The 22,416-nt window shown below is 42.0% G+C and overlaps 1 protein-coding gene across 1 annotated transcript in view; it reads right to left on the bottom strand.

Annotated features, from left to right (window-relative positions):
• Positions 1-6,338: 6,338 nt before the first annotated feature.
• LOC145397164 (uncharacterized) overlaps positions 6,339-22,416 on the bottom strand; it is a 102,230-nt gene continuing 86,152 nt past the window's right edge. The window contains exons 11-15 of the mRNA XM_080270361.1: positions 21,428-21,645; positions 11,154-11,334; positions 10,456-10,574; positions 6,734-6,844; positions 6,339-6,464 (exon numbers count right to left, since the gene is read on the bottom strand). Of these exons, the coding sequence (XP_080126487.1) occupies positions 6,339-6,464; positions 6,734-6,844; positions 10,456-10,574; positions 11,154-11,334; positions 21,428-21,645 (755 nt within the window). The remainder of the gene's footprint in view (positions 6,465-6,733; positions 6,845-10,455; positions 10,575-11,153; positions 11,335-21,427; positions 21,646-22,416) is intronic.

Raw genomic sequence — 22,416 nt, 5'->3', positions numbered from 1 at the left:
GATTTTATCTACCTACATCTATTTCATTTTCATCTGTCTACAGCCAGACTCCTCAATTGTGTAGGGGATGGCTACAGACAAATCACTTTCACGTGGGCCTGTCCTATGCCATCAGGCTGTCGTTCCTCCATCTCACACCACTGTTTCGTATACTTCTCCATTCCGACCTCCCCACTTCACCCTCTTTTTTCTTCACTCTGTGCTCTACAGTACTCGTAGTCTGTTTTATCTTACCTAAAATTGCCCTCTCTTCATCTAAAATGCTGATTTGCAACATTAGAAAACACTACTGTATGATGTTATTCACGAAGTAGTGCTATGGAAGGTATGTACAACCGTATCACTTTTTCCACCACCCAGCTATGCGAGGAAAGCTGAAAAAGGACTAAAAGCTGGATCAAGTTAAAGTAAAACAAGTACAGTCAGCTTCTCAATCTCAGCTCAATCCACATAACCATACCCTCTCACCATATCCAAATCCACATCAACTTCTCAGCATAGGCCAATCCATGTCAGCACCACAACACTCCCATATTTCCTCATTTATCTGTATTCCTTTCCATGAAACTCAACATGCTCCTCGCAGGTAACTCATTTCCGCCACTCTGTTTCCTTGTTGACCATACAGCGTCAAAATCAGTATAGTTACTTCTTATTTCTAAAAGAAAGTGAATCATTAGTATATTCTCTTTTATTTGTTTCTAAGTCTCAGACATTAGTTTTTGTGAATGCAAAGTATGACAGGGACAATAAACAGCATAAAAATGGTCATTATGTTCAATGTTTTCTTTAAAAATGGAACTTTCCCTCTCCATCGAGCTGCTGAGTAAACGGTACTTTTATTCTTCAGGCTCAAGATTTCCTTACCATCTGCATTTCATGTTCTGATCACCTTTTAATTAATTTATTTATTTATTTATTCTTATTTTTTAACAAAGGACATTGTCATATGTACGCTGCATATGTATTTATATAACTCTGCAGCCTCCACAACCCCACCCCTGACCTGTATCCACACTCGCGTATTGAATCAGTCTCACTGTTCGTACTCTAATCCTTTCACAACAACGCGCCACACTCTCAAGACTTACCAGAGGAGTGGCGATGGTCAGGCAGCGGCGGGTGATGTAGACAGCCGCACAGGGTCAGGCGACCAGTGAGGCAGACACCCCGGCACGACCGAATTTATTGCTGTGCTCTCTCTCTCTCTCTCTCTCTCTCTCTCTCTCTCTCTCTCTCTCTCTCTCTCTCTCTCTCTCTCTCTCTCTCTCTCACACACACACACACACACACACACACACACACGTACTCTCTTTGACATATACTGTATGATACTTTGTAGCACGTCTTCCTTGGTGATTATTCTGCATTTTATACCTTAATAGATTCAAATATGATTTTTATGCCTTCACTTTCTGTAGGAGAAAGTCAAGTTTTGTTCTGGACTTAAAATTGGGTAATTATAGTTAGAGATGAACAGACCTCCTGTACTCCTTTTATTTTGACTTGGCCTAAAATTGCCATCTCTCCAGTTTGAATGCTGAGTTGTAACATTGGACTGGTAGTAGAATATGACACTAGTCACGAAGATGTGTTCTGGAAAGGACGTTGAGTCATAACACTGTATTTTTCTGTCAGTGAGCTACGTGAAATTAGCTGCAGAAAGAGAAAAACCTAGGCCTAGTTTGTAAAAGTGCTATGGTAATAATTAGGAAGGGTAATAATTGAACCTTTTGCACTAATTGCTTTATGAAGTATTCATGGGTGTACAGGTAATTACATATTAAGTCATATCAACCCAGACCATTTCATCCTTCTTATAGGAGTGCTCTAGTGGTGATGCTCATTCTTTGTTCCATTTTTTCTCTTCTTTCTTTTCCGGGAAGTGTATATTTGGTAGAGCGTGTTTTGTTACTATAAGGTTAGGTTAGTCTTGTAGTCAATTAAGTTAAATGTTGGATTAGGATATGATAGATTATTTTAGAGAGAGAGAGGAGGGGGGGGATGGAAGGGTGATCATCCGGGGTAAATAAAACCTAGAACGTAGTGTAAAAATAGTATAAAGACCTAAAGTGCTGCCCACTTACTGAAGGAGTCAATGAAGGCTGCATTTAACCTCACCATTGCTAAAAGTCTGTCCTGAACTGAATGGAGGTAACAAGAATATAATGAAAAAAATATTGTACTGTAGAGCGTTACTCAGCAAGTTTTTACTTCACGCCATATTATACAATTTGTTGAACTCATGTGGCACACTTATACAATATTTGTAATGTCAGAAATGAATTGCATAAAGTTATTTTTACTTTCTTAACTGATGAAGGGAAACCATTACTCTTACGTGTACAGCACCGTATATTTTAAGTAACGTGCTGGTTTTTCTAGTGTTCAAGATCTTTACAAAATCATTAAATTAAGATTATTTTGGGTGCGCATGCATTGTTATGCATATGCTTACCTCACACGGGATAATTCCTCTAAACAATTTTTGCTTACTCTCTCAGTGGATGAACTCATTTGTACTGTGACAGGTTGTTAAACGAACACATTTAGAAAAATATATATTTCCAGGCCCAAGGAAAATAAAAATTACCACTGAAACTTCTATAACAATAAGTTAAAATGTTATTCCTAGAAAATAAATATATGATACTTTCATTAAAAATTAATGAGAAACTTGTGCCTGTTTTGAGGAACACAGGTTTTTAAAGCCTTTTTCTGTTACAGAAAGACCCACACGAAATTCCTCATTATGTTCTTATATATATATATATATATATATAAGTGTTAATACATATATATATATATATATATATATATATATATATATATATATATATATATATATATATATGTGTGTGTGTGTGTGTGTGTGTGTGTGTGTGTGTGTTAATACTGCAAATCTTAGTTAACACAAATATGTTGTTGCAGGTGACAATATCACGTCAATAGCACACTTTGAGATAGTTGGGTAATCTCTTTGTAGCTCTACTCATACTCAAAATATGTCGAAGGATACGTCAATAAATTTTAATTTGAGGTTACAGTAATTCTTAATATCCAATAGTTCCTCTAGAACCCTTGGAGAGATATAACCAAGTGATGCTACTGCAGATGAAGCAAAAGAATCACGAGCTAAGTCACACTGTTTTTTATAACACAAGTTCACTGCTACGACATGCCCTCCGAGTAAATAACTCAGTTATAGGGATCGGGGAGTGTGTGCTGCAACATAAGTTAATGATATGTGATGTGGTGCTTAAGGAGCGGGTGATGAAAAAGAGCACTTATGCACCTAGGAGAAAAACATGGAAGTTGAGAAACCAAGCAGTAAGGGATACCTTCTATATGCGAGATGAGTAGAGTGGTGGTCGAACAGCGAGACGTGATAGAAGTGTTAATGAACAGTACAGAGCCCTCAAGAATAACCTCGTGAGAGATACTGATTCAGTGTGTGGATGGATAAGCCCCCCTCCCCAAGACTTAAAGTAACTTGGTGGTAGGATGAGGGTGTAGAAGCTGTAGTTAAGGAGAAAAGAAGGCCTCTCCGGGTACCGGAAAAGAATATTTGGGTGCCAAGCGTAGGGCTAGAAGAGAGGTTTACAGGGCAAAGTCTGAACCTCAGAGACTTTTACTGAATAATCTAAATAGAGGGGGAAGAAAGAATATGATATTTAAGCAAATTAGATGAAGGGGGCGAATAGGGATATCACAGGTCAGCAGTGTGTGAAGTATGATGAAGGTGAGGTAGTGCTGAAGAGTGGGGATATTAAAGACGCCTGGAGAGAGCACTACAACCGGTTGTTGAATGAGGAGTTTGACTGCGACAGGGAATTTTTGGAGCAGAGATGTATTGGATATCTGCATCCGCATATGTGGAACATCCGCATCATTCTTTAAATCCGCTTCTGCATCTGCATCCGCTTTTGTGATAAAATAACATTTGCATCCGCATCTGCATTCGCGGTTTAATAAACACCCATATCTGCATCTGGATCTTTACCACACACAATGAGAATGCGGTGGATATACAAAGAGAAGACTGAAAAACAAGAACTGGCAGAGTTCGTTCGTTCGTTTCCAGATTTCATGCACCTACAGTGCAGGCCGGCGCTGACCGCATCTTAACACTCCGAGATAAAGTGCAGCTTGACCAGATTTAGCACAATTATGCTAAAGTTGGCATATTTCTTCAGAAAATCATTGGTTTAGCATAAAATTTAACATATTGTCAAATTGTTCACATTACCAGAAACATTTTGTTCATTAAACTGACAAACATGACTAATTAGTAATATGTTGGTGTTTGTCACAAATACAGATTTATCAGATATCCTCATCTTCATATGCGGAACTTCGCATCATTTTTAAAATCCTCATCCGCATCTGTATCTACATTTGTGATGAAATCAACATCCATGTCCGCATGTGCATCTGCATCCGCATTCGCGATTTAATAAACATTTGCATCCACGGATCTCTGAACTCAGATATCCAGTACATCTCTAGTTTGGAGCCAATCGATCCAGTGTTTGGCCCTTGGCCTTTGATTGACACTGCTACTGTGAGCAGGGCAATAGGCAGGATGCAGGTGGGGAAGGCAGCAGGTGTGTCTGGGTTGAATGCTGAAATGTTGGAAACCTCAAATGTAGGAGTGGGGTTAGTTACTGATTTGATAAATACAAATAAATGAGTGTGTTGTCCCAGATGATTGCCTGAAGAGTGCAATTATAAAGGTGTACAAGGTGAAGGGTGATGTCCTGGAAAGAGGAAGTTATAGAGGTGTAAGGCTTTTGGACAAGATACTGAAGGTAATGGAGAGAGTTCTAGAAGGTATGATTAGACAATGAGTGAATCTTGATAAGATGCAGTTTGGATTTATGCCCGGCAACGAGACCAGTGATGCCATTATTAATTGTTCGACAGCTTCAGGAAAAACTTATAGAAAACTAAAATTTTCTTCTAAAATTATTGTTATGAAGTTGGAATGGCAAAAGTAAACAGATAAGAAACGAAAAAAAAAAACACACAGAAACAAAAGAGCATTCAGGATGGGAGGAGATTTGGAGATCTATACCCACAATTACTTTCCATACATCAGCCACAAACTTGCATCTGGCGGAATGTAGTACTGGGTATAGGTCTCCAAATCTTCCATCCTGAATGCTCTCTTGTTTCTGTGCCTGTTTCATCTTTTTCCTGTGCACTTTTGCCATTACTACTTCTTAACAATCATTGTAGAAGAAAATTTTTGTTTTCTAGTTAATAATTTTTTGGTGGAAGTATAATGATGCATAATGCATATGTTAGATTCTGGCAACAAAACAAAAAATAAGATAAGAGGGCATATTCACAGACTCATTCGTACAGAAATGGCAATGATTAAGTGGATATGCAGTGCTTCCCTGAGTGCGAGGCCTGAGGGAGCTGGGTTTACGATGGAAGAGTTGAGAGGTAGGATGGGACTGGGGTGTATTGGTGTTGTGATGAAGAGGGGTATACTGAGATGATTTGGGCATGTGGTGAGGATCGTGGATGATAATTGGGTGCTGAAAGTGAGAAGTGTTAATGTTAGGGGTGGGGCAGCAGGAGGTAGACCGAAAAATGCCTGGGAAGATATTACTGAGTGAGATCTCAGGGATAAGGGTCTAAACAGTGAAGCAGCCAGAGATCGAGCAGCATAGAGAGCCGCCATTAGGTGACCAAGGCCGATGGATAAAAGCATGTTGGAGTCTTCAAAAACGAAACGAAACGTCACGGTAAACTATTATAATAATAGCAATTAATCACCAGCAACCAATCTTGAATATGGAACATTCTAAGAGGCAAAAGTGCATCACTTTGAATTACTCACGCATACGCTCCAAAACTTCATATCCATGTCCCAATGAGACAGCTCCTAGCGACGGTTTTCTAAAATTCTGATTGGTATTACAGGAGAGTAATGTACTGCGGCACACAAGAAACTTCAGGCGTCTCAACAGTGTGCCCCGAACACTGACTGCTGAGCACTGCTGTCGAGATCATATAGTGGATATTATAGGGAGGAATTCTGGTGGTCTTGCTACGTGGAGAGAACAGAAAGTTTGAGCCTGATGGGGGAGGTGGTGGTGGCTTATTTGGACTGCTGGCTGGGGATTGGGTGGGGAATGTGTGGTTGTGGGTTGAATTCTGGATACTTCTGAGATTATTTTGTGGATCTGAGAAGAGACAGAGAGAGAAGGGGGAGGAGGAGGGACACACACACACACACACACACACACACACACACACACACACACACAGGCAGACAGCTACAGAAACCTGTCAGATATGTTCCTGTCTATCCAGTTTCAGGTTCACATAACAGGGACGGGGGGAAGAGCATCTGCATTTGTCCATCTTCCAGCAGCTTTACAAACAATTTCAAAAAGCAGAATCAACAGACCGGCAGCGTGTCCACCAGCCAGAACTGCAAACATGCCCTGGAATGAGATTTGATGGCTTAGATTATCCACTCAAATGATTTTGTTAGATTAACGGTTGACCTAGCCCCGTTACCTTGATCTTTGACCTACTGGTCTAAAAAAAAAAAAAAAGTAGGTTTACTCATCCTCTTACCGTTAACTAAATATAATTAAAATCGGATGAGAAATATCTGAAATATTTTGTTCACACACACACACACACAAATCATGAAACATAACACCCGTCATGGGTTGAAAGAGTGAGCCATACAGCTGACAAGACCCACCCATAGGTTTGAGAGGGTGAGTGTTGTACTGACGGTGATCCTGGTGGGTAGGTTGTGGCAGGAGGTGGAGTTGGGTACTATGGTCTTGATCCACTGGTAGTACAAGCCAGCCTCAGCCATGGAAGACATTCTGTACAACATGATTTTTTTTTTTTAATGTCCGACTCTGGGCATACACCTAACAGCCCATTCCCTGAGAACCAGCAGCTTTTTACACACAATGCACCTCCACATGTCACTGCTTCAGAACAAACTCCCACCGTCCAAACTGAATACATGCTAAGGTTGTCATACAGGACTGGCGTATTGTTATTAGTGGATATGTTTTTTGAAATGTCGGCGGGCCTTATGGTATATCAGTAAGGTCCGTAGTAACGCAATTCAGTTCCTTAAACTGTCTCTGCTCCAGCCAGGATTTGAAGCGCGTCCATTGGGAGTGCAAGCCACCTTTCTACCGACTCAGCCACCGCCGAAAAGTTGTGCCAGGTGAGAAACTAGTTTCAAAAGAGGAAGTATTATCAAATTAAACAATAGTATCATTAAATACGTGCAGTCCAAGAGAGTCTGTTACCTAGGAAGAAAGTAGGATCAATATTAGTGTATGAAGCTTTAAAATATTCAGAAGCCTGAAGAGCAGTGAAAAAAATCCTCAGAAAATACATTAGTGCTAATAAATAATTTCGAGGTAAAGAAACAAGCTCATATATTTTTGTCACTTATTTTTAGAACAATTGTGGGGATAAATTATTCACTGGTCAACAGCCAAAATGGTTCTCATATGTGAGTATGTGTCCCTGACTAATTTGATAGCACTGATTGAAAATCTGATATTCATTTTGTGCTTTCGGACCAGGTTTCTCGAATATCAGAATGAAAATATATTCAATGTGGCATAACTCGTCTCAACCTTGTAACATACATTGAGGCACAGACAGATAATATTGTAATAATATATGGTACAAAAATATGGAAATCCAATGCATATTTTATTAGCAAGTAATGATGTTCTAAAAATACTTCTGCATATTGCTTTTCCGCTTGTTCAGCTGACTCTCTTCACGTTGTAGCATCCAGCAGTAGTCGCCCATCAAGTTGGGACTGAATCGGCCTTGATACCTGCTCTCCATTATAGCAATGTCTTGGTGAAACCTTTCACCGTGCTTGTCACTTACGTCTCCGAGGTTATCTGGAAAGAAATCGAGGTGGGAGTGAAAGAAATGAATCCGTAAGCCCAGAGCTCGATAACTCCGTAACACACCTGCCACAATTTCTTCGTAGTGCCTGCACATTGGATTCCAAGGTAGTTCTGTGAGACATTCATGAATGATTCCCATGCGTCCCTCTTCAGCGGGTTTAATGCCTTGATAAAGTCACCATGATTAACCTGGATGCGGATCTGAGGACCATTCATGACCCCTCCTTTCAACTTTGTTCAGGATACCACGCCACCGAGCTTCATAAACAAGTACTGAAACCCAGTACCCGTTTGACCCATGGCTCTTACGAAATTTTTCGGCAATCCCAGCTTTGAGATGCAGTGAAGGCAAGAATATGTTTTCTGGATCCACAAAGGGTTTGTGAAGACAGCTGAACCTTCTGGGTGCATCTTTTGGTCTTGCTGGCCATTCTTTCATACATAGTGCTCGGCATTAGCTCTACTTCCACAATCAGAGAAACCGTATGTGCTTTGTGTGACTGCTGTAACGGCTCTGAAGTAGACAGAGTACTTTGAGGTCACCGTATATTTTCTGCTGATGCTTCTCATACTCAATAGCGGAGAGCACAATCTTCATAGTTTCATAGCTCTCGGTCATCTTCTCTGTGTGTGCTATTGGCACGGATGGAAGCCAATTCCCGTTGTGTAGGAGGACTGCTTTCAGAGTGTCTTTTTCTGAATCTATAAAAAGCCTCCAATCATCCGGCTTGTATGCATCGGACTTGCAGAGTTGTTGCATGAGAGACACCACATCATCGTGATAGCAAGGGTTGTTTGCCATTTTGAAAAACACAGATAGCTGTCTATGCTGATGACATGCCGAAGTGATGCGCACTCCATCTTCCAGCACGTTGCACTGCTTCACTCGTGATCCCAGGAGCTCTGCCTTTTCTTTAGACAAATCAAGGTCCCGTATGAGATCATGAAGGGCTCCCTGGTTGAATGGTTTGGGACCACTGTTTCCTGAGTCGTCCTGGTAGTCATCATCCTTGAGGCTATGACTGGAATCAGATTCGCTGCTTAGCTCGTGTTCAGCAGGTGGGTTTGGAGCTGGCAGTTCTGCATTGTGTGGCACTGGTTGGATTGCAGAACCGATACTGGGGGTACAGGACTGTGGCTCGTGTCTTGACAGTTATTCATGTTCGTGAGACAGAAGTAGGAGTCGTTGCTGTGGTCTTTGGGCTCTCACCACACAATTGGTACAGCGAATGGCAAACCTGAACTTCGTTTTCCATGCATCCATTCACTCAGGTGATTGACACAGGACCTACACGCTATTTGAGGCGCCAATTTCTTGTCTTCCTCGCCCAGTGGACATTTGAAGTAGCTTTTGTAGTTCACTTGAACAGGCAATGTGGTGGGTTTCTAGAAGCTTTCCGGGGTGAACATTCCACAGATGTAACAAAAACGGTCAGGATCGTGTACACATTTGCGGGATTCCATCTTTCACCACTGTCAAAGTGACTGAGAATTTGTGCAAGAATAGAAGTGGAAACAGTACATGTAACCTGTAACAAAAATACCAATTTAATCGAAGGAACTTAACAAATAAATGTATGAGTCACATCCTGTGAGCAAGACACACCGATATTCTGGTTTTCAAGAACCGGACCTGATACCTCCTTACTGATGCCGTATTCGAGTTCAGGACCTTCGATTACCCTAGCATCAGACCATTTAAGTTCACAACCATGAAGTAATTATATTTTTGTTGACCAGTGTTATGGTTGGTCCGCATACAACGTTATATAATGGATTCAAGGGCGACGTAGAGATTAATATATCTATATCTTATCACTATAGTTCTTTCACTTTAACTTGGTCCAGATTTTCGTCCTTCAAATCTGTCGTCAGGCAACTTGGCCTGTGTTCTCGTTGATTAAGGAAGCTCCCCAACACCTATACGTATGCGATTTATTTCGTTTGTTACTCCATACTATCTTCTTCTGTGTCATTTAATTCATTCAGATATCATCATACTCAAGCACAAATAACACACAAATTGACATTAACCACCCATATAAAAACATAAATCGCTAAGGAAGAGATGCAAAGGACCTTCCTAAACAGACGAGAATCACGAACCCCCCGTCTCTTAAGCCACCGCCTTCTTTCTGAAGCCGTAGCCCCGTCCCTCTTCGTCCACTCTGTGGCCGGTGGATGAGAGAGGACGAGCTTAAGAGGCAAGTTTACTGGCGACAGGCATAGTAGTCCTTTTCACACAATCCAGTAGCAGAAACTGATACAACTACGGGTTAGCATCCTCTCTACTGCACTCCTTTATCAGTATCATTTTCCAGTGTTTTTTTTCTGTCGTTTATACTTCAGTATTCAAGACTGAGAAGTGGCTATTATATGTAAGGTCAACATAAAAAAAGTATACCCAACACCGTCCAGTCATCTTAGTACATCATAATATAGAGTTCATCTGTTTTTAACACCTTGGCATTGACGACTGAGAGAGGGCAAATTTAGGCCATATTAGAAAGAAGAGTATACCCAACACCGTCAAAGCATCCACTTCCCTTTTGCTAAGTGCTGGAACAAGCGGACTGTCCTTCTGGCCTATCATTGACAGCATCGTGGGAAGGAACCGCTCCTCTGACGTGTAGAAGTCACATCTCCCTGGAAAACGATGACATTATTATTACTCTCGTCACTCTAACATGGGCCAGATTTTCCTCCGTTTTTAGCGTATTTCACGTAAATTCGTGGGGGAAAAAAAAAAACAACACTACATTGTTTTCATGACACTTCTTTGTGACTAGCATCATATTCTACTGTTAATCTGTTGTTATAATTGTACTTTCAAGATGAAATGATGGCATTATTAGGAAAAGTTAGGGAAAAATTAGTTTAGTTCTTTTAATTTTAACTTGGCCTACATTCACGTTGCTCACTGGCAGAAAAAAGACAGTGCTCAGACGCTACATCCTTTCCGTAGCACTTCCTCGTGACCATGGGTTTGTGTTTTAGTGTAAATCTATTGCCACAACTCAACATTGAAGATGGAGAGATGGCAGTTTGGGGCCAATAAGTAAACAGAGTATTGGATCTCTGCTCAAGAGACCTATTTTCCACATTAGTAACACTCCCACCCCACACACACATATTTACTGGAGACGTCGGATGATGTTAATTAGCAATAGATTGAGGTCCATTACTTTCCTAAAGTACAAATGACTCTCTCTATCTCTCTCTTACCTGCATTGGTGTAGTCTTGTCCAATCATCAGCAGCAGCATCAACTCAAGCTCCACAAGTACATGGCGTCCAGGTCGAACCATTGTGTTCATCACGTTGGAGAATTCCATTAATGTGTGAAGCCTGACCCTTCCAGCCTCCTCTGCCTCCCTCACCTCTCGATATATCCCGGATTCCACTGACTGGGGGAGGAGGATGAGAGAGGTCATCATCATCATCATCATCATAATCATCATCACTTTAAACATCATCATCATCATCATCATCATCATCTTCATATGAATTTTAGTCAAGCAAAGGAAGAATTTCTGAGAAGTGAAGAAACAGTGTTAGAAAGATCTGAAGTCAAGTCTGTAGCAGTGCAGTAAAGGTGTGTTCTGCCAGGCCACACTGGCGAGAAATTAACACTGGATATCAGACACGTCAGCCTTTTTTTTTTTTTTGTCCCTTTTTTTCCAAAGCAGAATTTTGTCTCCCCTTTGGAAACGGAAAAATGGCATCATGTTGAATTTTCTTGAAGTTTCTAGATGATTTAGTTAAGATTTAATGTCATTTTTATACCATCATACTTCTGAGTTGTTATTGAGTAACCCCGGTTTGTCTGGCCAAGCAGACCAATTAACACAAGGCAAGCAACCGCCCCTGCAGGGCCGTCCTGTGCCATACACCGATACCTTCGTGGCAGACAGTGCCTCGCCACAGTAAGGCGCAGGTAAGAGAGTAGTGGTTTAGTTCTGGATAAATGCCGCACCTGGGTCTCTAAATTCTGGTAAAAGGGGCACCATATTAGGCTCCACATCACCCTATTATTTGGTTGTATGGTTACCACCTAGCATTATCAATGGATCATGGGTTACAGGAAGTAATAGGTTTATCACTCTGTGTAGAGTCGCCGGAGGTGGAAAGAACAGTGATAAAAGGTAACAGGAAAGATGGGAGAAATAGGAAGGGAGGAGGGCAGACAGAGAAAAGGGATGGTAAAGATGAAGGAAGGAGTAGATAGCCTTGCTTCAGGTGAGTGGATGATGGTTGCCACCACATCCCCCCATACTTCTGAGTAGTTACCTTAAGCCAAGATTAGCTGGCAACACATTAGTTTCTGTCTCCAGACACTGCAGACAACAGTTCCCTTATGTAATTACTGGCTGATCCAGATAGGGCAGTAAAACTGAAATCTGTATAATGAAACTGTACAGAAGGATCCTGAAATATTTACCAATGTAGAGAATGTTCGGAAGACTTAAGCAGTGCAGAGGGGTCATGAAATAATTACCAGTAAGGAGAGCAATTTTGTAAGAACATAGATCACATTTGCTTACATGAACCTCGATGAGGGGGGTCACACTGACATGGTGGCAGAGCTTGAAGTGTTGCTGGCATTGCTACCTACTCTGGAGGCCTGCCTACCTTTGCAGGGTTTGACTTTTGTCGGCCTCGTGGAGCAAGAACCACCCCCACCCTACATCACTGGTACAGTAGAGGAGGCCTGCTGGTGATGTTGCATGTTCCTGCTCACCTTCCAACTTGGGTGGGTTTTCTTGTCCCCTAACGTGTTTGTGGTTTGTGGCATCCTGTAACGTTGGGAAACGGGAGTTCTGGGGGTTAAGTGATGCTGCCGAATGCACCCTGCAGCTAGCGATACAACTCTTTGGTCCCCCTATTCTGGCTAGATGGGTGGCCTGGTTGGGCCCGATCAAGCCAACTGGCTGGTCACTTGTTGGCTGGGTAAACTGGGCACTGCATGGCCTGATGACTCCTATTGTCCTGGACTTATCCTTGTCCAGGTCCCAAAGTGGTTACCTGGATTCTCCCTCACTACCTCTGGGGTTGCCAGTGATGTTATCCCTAGCATATGACCTCCTTTTTTTGGGCTCTGTCGTGGGTGGAATGGTGGGGAAATGAAGTTTTTCAGTTGCCATACATGCTGTCTTCAATAAGTGTTGATGACGATGCGCAGACAATCTTTAGACATTTCCTCCACTATTGCTACTCTTGAGCCTTACCAAGCCCCTGGGAGCTGTCCTCCTTTGACCAAACGTCCAACTGGGATTGAGAGGCAGTCAAGTCGGCTTGGTGGGACTCTGGGGTTAGGCCCAGACGAAACTGTGACCATGTCATGCTCGAAATATCTAATGTTGAAGCCCCCTGAGGGTAGGCCAGTCCTAGTATTGATATTTTTGCTTTGCACTGAGCCCTAGTTTCGGCATGTGGCAGAGAACCTAAAATATCCTCTTCAAGGGATATGAGCATCCTTGTTGAGGTGTCATCCCCAGAGAAGAGCTCCCAATTATTGACTCTGACCTCCGTTTCTGGTGATGTTATTTCCTGTGTTCCTCGTGCAATCTTTAACTGATGATAGGGAGTCATTTTTTTCCAGTGACTTAGTCTGATACTCAGAGGCACGGCTGTTGGAGGAACTGCAGGTGTGGTGAATGTTGAGCACCTGCAGCAGAAAATAGATGGTGTTCTGACCCCAACTCCGACCTTGTTCCTGACATTTGTCAAGTTAACCTTGCCTGCTTCTGTGAAACTCACTTAGTTGTCACTTCCAGTAAAGCCGTATGTGCCAACTCCAAAGTGGTGTTTCCACTGTCAGGGTTATGGACATGTTAGCTGCATTTGCTGCCATGCACAGGCTTGTCTTCCTGATATAAGTGTCTCCTGTGGTGAACCAAGCCATATCGATAACTGTCCATGACCCTTTAAATGCTATCACTGTGGGGGTCCTCAAGCTGTATATTTTAGAAACTGTCCTCAATACTGTCTGGAGAAGGAGATTTTGTCCATTTGTACATGTGAGAGAGTTTCATTTCCTGAAGCAAAGAAGAGAGCACAGACCTGCTTCTTCCAGCCCAGGGTTACTTATGCTTCTGCCTTTCAGGGGTGTTTGAGCTCTGTCCTGTGTCTCAGAAGCAGCCTTAACCCATTCCATTGTCCACTTCTTCATCTGGTGATTTGCCAGATGTTGTCCCCTATGTTAGTACTACATGTAAGACTGGTGTTCGCCCACCCTCGACTCCGACTGTTTCTGCCTCCACTTTGGTGCCTGAGGGTTTTCTCACTTCCATGGTGGTGGCAGATGTCCATGTTGATGTGTCTCCTTGTCCTGCCATGTCCAGCATGCTTGAAGTTCCATCTGTCCCAGGAGAACGTCACTGTGGTTCTTCAGAGTCCTCACAGCCTGGAGACCGTCCACTCAAGGTTTTTTTTTGTGGAACCTAGTGTCGGCCTCTCTGCTGTTCCCTCTGCCCTGGAGGCTGTGGGGTCCAGCCAGGTGGAGACTGAAGGTTATGCTTTGCCTGTAGTCGGGTCCCTACAAGGGGATGGTGTAGCACAGACCACTGGTGTTTCAGTTCTGCCCCATAGCTTTTCATCCTCACAGGGTTCTGGTCCTGTGGACTCAGCTTCTACATCTGTGGCTACTGGTGGTGGCACTTGCTGTCCTGCATCATCCACGGCGGCCTCCAAGCCACCTTCCAAACAAACTGTTGCTCCTTCTCAGGAGTTTTGTAAAACTTTCTTTTTCCTCGTTTCCACATTTGCCTTGGGATGTTCGGTATAGGGTGTGGGTTACTGGTACTGGGCAGGCTCTTCCTAAGGGCATTCCTAAACATCAATCCAAATCCGCTTGCTTGTGAGGAACTGTTAAGTCCCGCAACTTAACCTGATCCACTGTCCACTATGGGTTCTATACTTCAGTGGAATTGTCGTTGTGTACATTCCAGCTATGAGGAACTGTCATCTAGGAACATAATCTCCTATGTGCATGTGTATCCAGGAGACCATCATTGGTGATGGTGTTCCTTCTGATCCATCTGGCTACCATGCCTTATATTCTGATCCTCTGCCAGGGGAAAGTCGTCATGGAGATACTGCTATCTTCCTTCATCAGGATATTCCAATCACTCGCCTGAACATTTCCATTCCCCTGCAGGCTGTTGCTGTCCAGATGTTGTTACATCATAATTATACAATCCATAGTCTTTATCTTACTCCCATAGTCACAGCGCACAACTCTGAGGTTGTCATTATCGTACCCCGGCAACCTACCATTCAAAAGTGCGTCCGATTTCGTATCATATTATACACGAATCATATTATTATGCACGAATATATTATACACGAATATTATTATACACGAACACATTATACACGAATCATATGTGTCTCACATTATACACGAAATTGGACGCACTGTTGAGGGGTAGGATGCCAGGCACAACAATGAGAACCTCAGAGTCGCACTCCATGACTATAGTACCACCGTCGAATGGGCAGATCTGGAACACCTTATTCATGGCATTCTTTCTCCTTTTCTGTCACTAGGGGATATGAACGTCATCATCCACTATGGGGTGACAGTGAGGCCAATCCTTGGGGTGTTATGCTGGCTTCCTTATTGGCATATGAGGAGTTGAATATTTTAAAATTTAACAAAATTACTTAGTTCCATAGCAGTAATGTAGCTTTGGCTGCTATTGATTTGTCCTTGCACTCAGTTGATTTAAGTTTGGATGTGTTGCCAGACCTGTAAGACAGCGACCACATCCTATTACTTTCAACTGCAGCTGATGATGGACCTTAGCCTTGGCTTCATCACTGGCATCTGGATAAGTCTGACTGGGAACTTTTCGTGGAATTAAGTTCCAACACCTTTTCTGTTAAGGAGTTTGGCTGTCTTGCTGTGGTGGTGTCTTATTACACTGACGTTTTGCATTCAATGGCCAGTCCAAGAACAAAGGGTCAGTTTCCTATTCATCCGGTTCCAATGTAGAACCCTGAGTGTAGTTCCACAGTGAGAGCCAAACAAGTTGCCTTCTTTCGACTTCGTCGCCACCGTCAGGGTCATCAATATTTTGTGGTATATAGGAGGGTGCAAGCTCATATGAGGCGGGTTTTAAAGAAGGCCCGGCATTCATCCTAAAAGGGTTATGTTTCCTCCATCAGTTCCAAGACTTCCGTCACTCAGGTGTGGAAGTGAGTAAGAAAAATTTCGGGAAAATTTACTATTCCCTCTTCTCCTATTTTATCTGCAACAGTTGGAGCTGTGGCTGATTCTTTCACTGTTGCAGAGTTGCTTGCAGATCATTTTGCCAATGTGTCACAGAAGGATACAGATTAGCCTTTGGCTTGCCACTGTCGGCGCCTAGAGTCTCGTGGTCTCAGTTTTGCCTCTTCTGGAGGAGAGTCTTACAATGTCCCCTTTTCTATTTTTGAACTCCAGGTGGCTCTGTCGCAGTGCTATGATTCCTCTCCTGGTTGTGATGATATTCCTCATACCTTTTTACATCAACTTTCTGATAATTCCATTGCATTTTTGCTGTCATTATTTCGTAAGATCTGGTATATTGGTGAGTTTCCAGATTGGTGGGATGTTTCTGTAGTTATCCCCATGCCCAAGCCAGGTACGGGTCTTCTACAGGTGACAAATTATCGGCCCACTTCTCTGACTTCTTGTATGTGCAAAGTCTTAGAAAAGATGGTCAGTGTTAGGCTTATATGGTTTGTGGAGAAAGGTGACCTCTTATCCCCTGTCTAGTATGGTTTTCGTATAATTCAGTCCACCTCTGATGCCCTACTGTCTTTGGATTCTGTTTGTGAGGCTTTTTCCGCTAACCAACAGCAGGTCACAGTCTTCTTCGACCTCGAGAAGCCATAAACGTGTGTAATGTAAGTGGGAAATTATAACTGGAGTGAATAAATAAAGTAGATGATGAAACACGAGTGTTTGAGATCGTGGTTGCTACGTGAATATGCGCTAGCATATCGCTAAATGCCCTCGTAATGAATGAAAATAATTGAAAACCTTTACAGTGGCGAAGGAAAGGTTCTATGTAAAGGGGAAAATAATTGGAAAGTGATAAAACAATTAGGTATGTTGAAATACGAGTCATAGCGAGTGCGCTTACTAAGCTGATGTGCGCTATACTTATGGTGCATGTCATCATAATGAATGAAAACATCTGAAAACACTTACAAACAGTTGCAATTGGTAAAATGTAATTGAAACAAAAGTATACAAGTAGAAAAAATGATAGGTTGACTCATACCAGACACTTAGCATATAGCATGTTACGACTCGGACCAAACTCGCTATGCTCGCGCGATGGTACAATGCTTATTTTTCATATATATGTGTCCGAAATCCATAATATTGTTACTGTTATTGTTTATTAGTTCAAATTCAATAAGTATAGAGGTGTTGTGTGTTGTTTCTCCCATTATTCCTTACCATAGAAAACGTAAGCGCATATCCTGCCCATTACAGAACACCACACCTGCCGGGGGGAGCCGCACCTGTACGGACCACTTCTAGACCGCGGGAACCACTTTCTTTGTGATTTTCCTTCGTTGCTCGACCTAAGCAGAAGTTTTAGCAAAAAAAAAATTTTTCCAAAAAGGCTCGGGACTGGTGCGGAAAACCTCGGGACGTGACAGGTTAAGCTTGAGTTCCTGATGTGCTGTGGTATTCAGCCGCACTGTTATGATTGCCTTGTTCACCTTACTGGCCGTCACTTGCTGGTTCAGTGTCTAAGTCTGGGGGACCTTCGTCAGAGATTTGTCCATAGGCAAATGCAGGTGGATGGTGCATAATGTCAGTCCTCGATGCTTAGAGGAGCCTACGGTGATTTTACGTATTTTTTTTTTCTTTTTAGTTTTCTTCAAGAGGCAGGGTTCCTACCACAATTATAGGTAACTTTTTTTTTTTTTTTTTTTTTTTTAAATAACAGAACGGAGGAAGGAAAAACAAATGGAGAAAAAAAAATAATCCATACACCAGATTACTGGTGTCCTCTGTTCATAAAATATCTGTAAGAATTAGACTTGAACAGTTGTAGGTTGAAATTTGGAGGAAAACAACTCTGGGGAAGCGAGTTCCAGAGAGATGCAGTTCGGGGAATGAAAGAATTCTGATAGGCAGAAGTTCTGCAATGTGGTTGAGTGACATTCCAGTCATGAGCGTTACCAGATGCCCGTGTAGCACGAGGGAAGGCATGGAGAGGTGGCACCATGGACGCAACTTCGTCTGAGCATTTGCCAAAAAAATATCTGTAAAATAATGCAAGGGAGGCAACATTCCTTCTTACTTGCAGGGGAGGTAGTTTATATGTAATGGCAGGGTTGTTAATGATTCTAACAGCTTTATTCTGAATTTTGTCTAGTTGTCTTAATGCAACCTCTCCACAACCATTCCACAAGGGTGAGCAATATTCAAGCTGAGAGCGCACATGACTCTTATAAATTATAGCTAACTGCTCATCGGCGAAGAAGTTACGGACTCTGTACAATAATCCAAGTTTCCTTGAGGCGGTTTTAGCAAGTGATCTGACATGAGAGGTCCAGCTGAGGGCACTGTTAAGTGAGACACCAAGAATTTCAATACTTTTGGAGATGGGAATATTAGTAGCACTGAAGGTAATGTACGAATCTGGCAATATCAGTCTATTAGTAAACTGTATATATTTAGTTTTACTAGCATTAAAAGAGACAAGGTTGTTTTGTCCCCATTCACTGATTGTAGATAGATCTTGATTTATGGAGATGGCTGTATTGAGTTGAGAGGTAGAGATATTAGACTTTGTAAATGGATGTCTGAGTGTGAATGAACTATGTAGTGTTGAGTCATCTGCATATGAGTGAATGGGATTGTGAGTGACAGATAAGAGATCATTAATATGAACCAGAAATAGGGTTGGCGCCAGAACTGATCCCTGTGGCACGCCGGCGTTAATTGAGTGGAAATTCGAATATACATCATCTACTTTTACTCTTATTTTCCTGTCACTAAGATAAGAAGAAATCAAAGGAACAAAAGACGTTAGTCCATAGCAAGGGAGTTTGGACAGCAGGGAACGGTGCCATACTCTGTCGAAAGCTTTAGAGACATCAAGAGCTACTGCATGAGTTTCTCCAAAAAGATCAATTGATTGATGGATGGTATGAGTTAAGAGATTGAGTATGTCAATGGTGGATCATTTCGTGGCGAAAACCGTATTGTCTATCATTAATTAAGTTGTTGGATTCAAGATGTTTAACAATATGCTTATTAATTAAAGTTTCAAATACCTTACCAAGAGAAGATGTGATAGCTATTGGTCTGTAATTGGAGGGGTCAGACGAACTTCCTTTCTTCGGAACTGGGTGGATATTGGCTTCTTTCCATGAATTTGGGAATAAAGAAGTACGTATGCATAGTCTGAATAATTTAGCTAGGACAGAGGCAAGTTCAGGGGAACACTTTTTCAAAACAATTGGCGGAATTCCATCTGGACCTGGAGCTTTGTTGGTAGGTAAATTGTCTAGGATGGATTTTACAAATCTTGTCTGAAGAAAGAGTTATATGTAGAGAGGAAGAAAGAGGTGAAAAGATTAGTAAGAGAGAGTAAGAGAGTGGATGAGTAATTTGGAATTTGAGGATAAAGTGTAGGGGATTCTAAAAAAAAATGTTGTTAAAGGTAAAGAGAGTTAGACAGGGTGTTAAAGAAGATAGTCCGGAAGTGAACGATAAAAATGGTAGATTTCTAGTGGAGATGGGAGAAGATGGATAGAACACTCTAAGGAATTGCTGAATACAAAGAATGAAAGTAATGCGAATATAAGTGGCTGGGGAATGGTTGGGAGAAGGAGGGATGTGAGAAGAGGAGGAAATCAGTAGAATGGATGTTGTGGAAGCAATGATGAAAGTCAAAATAGGGAAAGTCCCGGACTTGATGGAGTGTGTAATGAAATCCTGAAGCATGGGGGAGAGGTAGTAGTAGAATGAGCGGGAAAGATGTGCAGATTGGCCTGGGAGGAAAGTAAAGTCCAGGAGAATTGGAAGGCAGGTATAATTATTTCCCTGTTCAAAGGAAAAGGCGAAAAAAAAAGTGTGTGGTAATCAATGGGGCATTTGTCTTCTTAGTGCAATAACAAAAGTATATGGTAGGATACTTATTGACAGAGGTAGGAAAATAACAGAGGAATTAGTTGGAAAGGAACACGGAGGTTTTAGGAAGGGAAGAGGTTGTGTAGATCATATACTCATTCTTAGATCTTTAATGGAAATGTTTCTAAAGAAGGGAAAGAAGTTGTATGCGGCCTTCATGGATTTGGAGAAAGCATTTGACAGGGTGGATAAAAAGGGATTGTGGAAAGTATTAAGTATATATGTATGGAGTAAAGGGAAAGTTGTTGAATGCCGTAAAGAGTATGAATGAGGATGCTAAAGCTGTAGTGCATATGGATAGTGATCTGAGGGATTTTTTCTATTTGAAGGTTGAATTGAAACAAGGATGTGTCATGTCTCCATGGCTGTTCAGTCTGTATATGGATGGGGTTGTAAGCGAGATACAAGGTTGGGCAGTGGATGTTGGAGCGGCCCTAATGAGAGAGGGCAGTGTGTAGAAACTCCATGTACTGATGTTTGCAGATGATACTGTGTTGTTAAGTGAGGACGAAGGGGAGGTGGAAGGCTTGGTGAATGATTTTCGGAAAGCGTGTTAGAAACGGAATCTAAAGATGAAGAGTAAAGTTATGGTCTTCGAGAGAAATGAAGTCAGTGAATGGACAGTGTGGCTGGATGAGAAGGAAATGGAAAATGTGTGTGCATTTAAGTACTTGGGTAGTGTGATGACTAGGGATGGAAGTTTACAGTGTGAAGTGCTTGAATGGGTACAACAAGAAAGAAAGGTTGCTGGTTCTTTGAAAGCAGTGATAAGAAACAGGGTAGTGAGCATGGAAGTGAAGAAGTTACTACATGACAGTTTTGTGATTCCAACTCTAACTTATGGAAGTGAAGCTTGGACCTTGTTGGAGTGACACAAGTCAAGAGCAGTGGAAATGAGTTATTTGAGAGGAGCATGTGGAGTCACATGGAGAGACTGAGTGACAAATGAAGAAGTGAAGCAGTTTGTGGTGTATCTGTGAATGTGACAGGAAGCGCTAGGAGAAATATTTTGAGGTGATTGGCCATGTGGATAGGATGGAAAGCAAGAGGCTGACAACGAGAGTGTATGTGAGTGAGGTGGGGGGGGGGAGAGGAGTGGGGAAGCCAAGGATGAGATGGAGGGATGGAGTGGAGGGGTATATTTGAGAGGGGAGTGTGAGCTGGGAGCAGGAGAGTGAAATGGCGGGGGACAAGGCGACATGGAGGCGATTTATTTGTGGGTACCCCTTACGGGGTTATGACGTCTGGCAATAGATAGACAGATAGAATTAATCAATCAAACAAGGAAGCTACTGCTCATGTGAAGATAAAACTTAACAAAAAACTGAGACAAGGTACAAGCTGCTCACCCTGTAGTACTGTACGTTAGAGGTGTTGGTTTGCCAGACCATAGTGACGTGAGGGTCGTCCAGCACGTGTCTGAGGCTCTGATACGGCTGCTGGATGTGCCGCACTGCCAACACCGACATCAGGTTCCCAGCGTAGCTCCTTACTACCACCACAGCTGCAAACATCCACCCAGCCAGTCCTACTCGTCTCCACCACTGCCAGCCACTTAGCCTGCTGTCTAATTATACACACATCATCACCTTCATTATCAGTGCAGTAATAATCATTACCAACATCATTACAGCAGTAATATTCACCACCATTACCATCACAGTAACCATCATCACCATCCTTATCATGACAATAATAATAATAATAGTAATAATAATAATGATAATTATTATTATTATTATTATTTTTATTATTAATGATGTCACTGTCACCATCATTATAATAATCCTTGACCTCAAAGTGGCTATCCAAAAACAAATGGTATAACAAGCCATTACAACAGTCATATACTGAGGTTTTGACACATGTGTTTTCTGATTTGGACAGCATACCACTGGACTGGTTAAATGCCTCTAAGAGCAAGATCTCGATGTGGACTAAAGACTTAACCCGCCGCGTGCATGCTATTTTTAGCCCTCTGGGTCACCCCAGTGCCGGCCATTTTTCAACCTTTTTTTTTTTTTTTTTTTTTTTGACTAAAATTATAGATTTTGATGTGGAAACAACGAATTTCGCCATTAAAATGCTCACCGAAGCTCGGAAATGAGTTCTATTGAGTCCTGCATACTCGTGTACAGGTATAGCCGCTCTCTCACGCTCACCACGTACGTGAGAGAAAGCCGTTTTCTATGTAAGGTATGCTCAGGTATTTATGCTGGGAAGGTATAGCAATGTTCAGTACACTTTTCTGATTACTTATTACTTCAGCATCTATCACAATTTGTGTCTTTCTCACTGTGAATGCATTATCTTACACTTACTTGAAGATAGGTACAAC

Source organism: Coenobita brevimanus, chromosome 40, assembly GCF_032717465.1.
Source record: "Coenobita brevimanus isolate Jiangsu-jjx chromosome 40, ASM3271746v2, whole genome shotgun sequence".
NCBI lineage: Eukaryota > Metazoa > Arthropoda > Malacostraca > Decapoda > Coenobitidae > Coenobita > Coenobita brevimanus.
The sequence above is the reverse complement of the archived record's forward strand: the minus strand, read 5'-3'. Positions and strand labels throughout refer to the sequence as shown.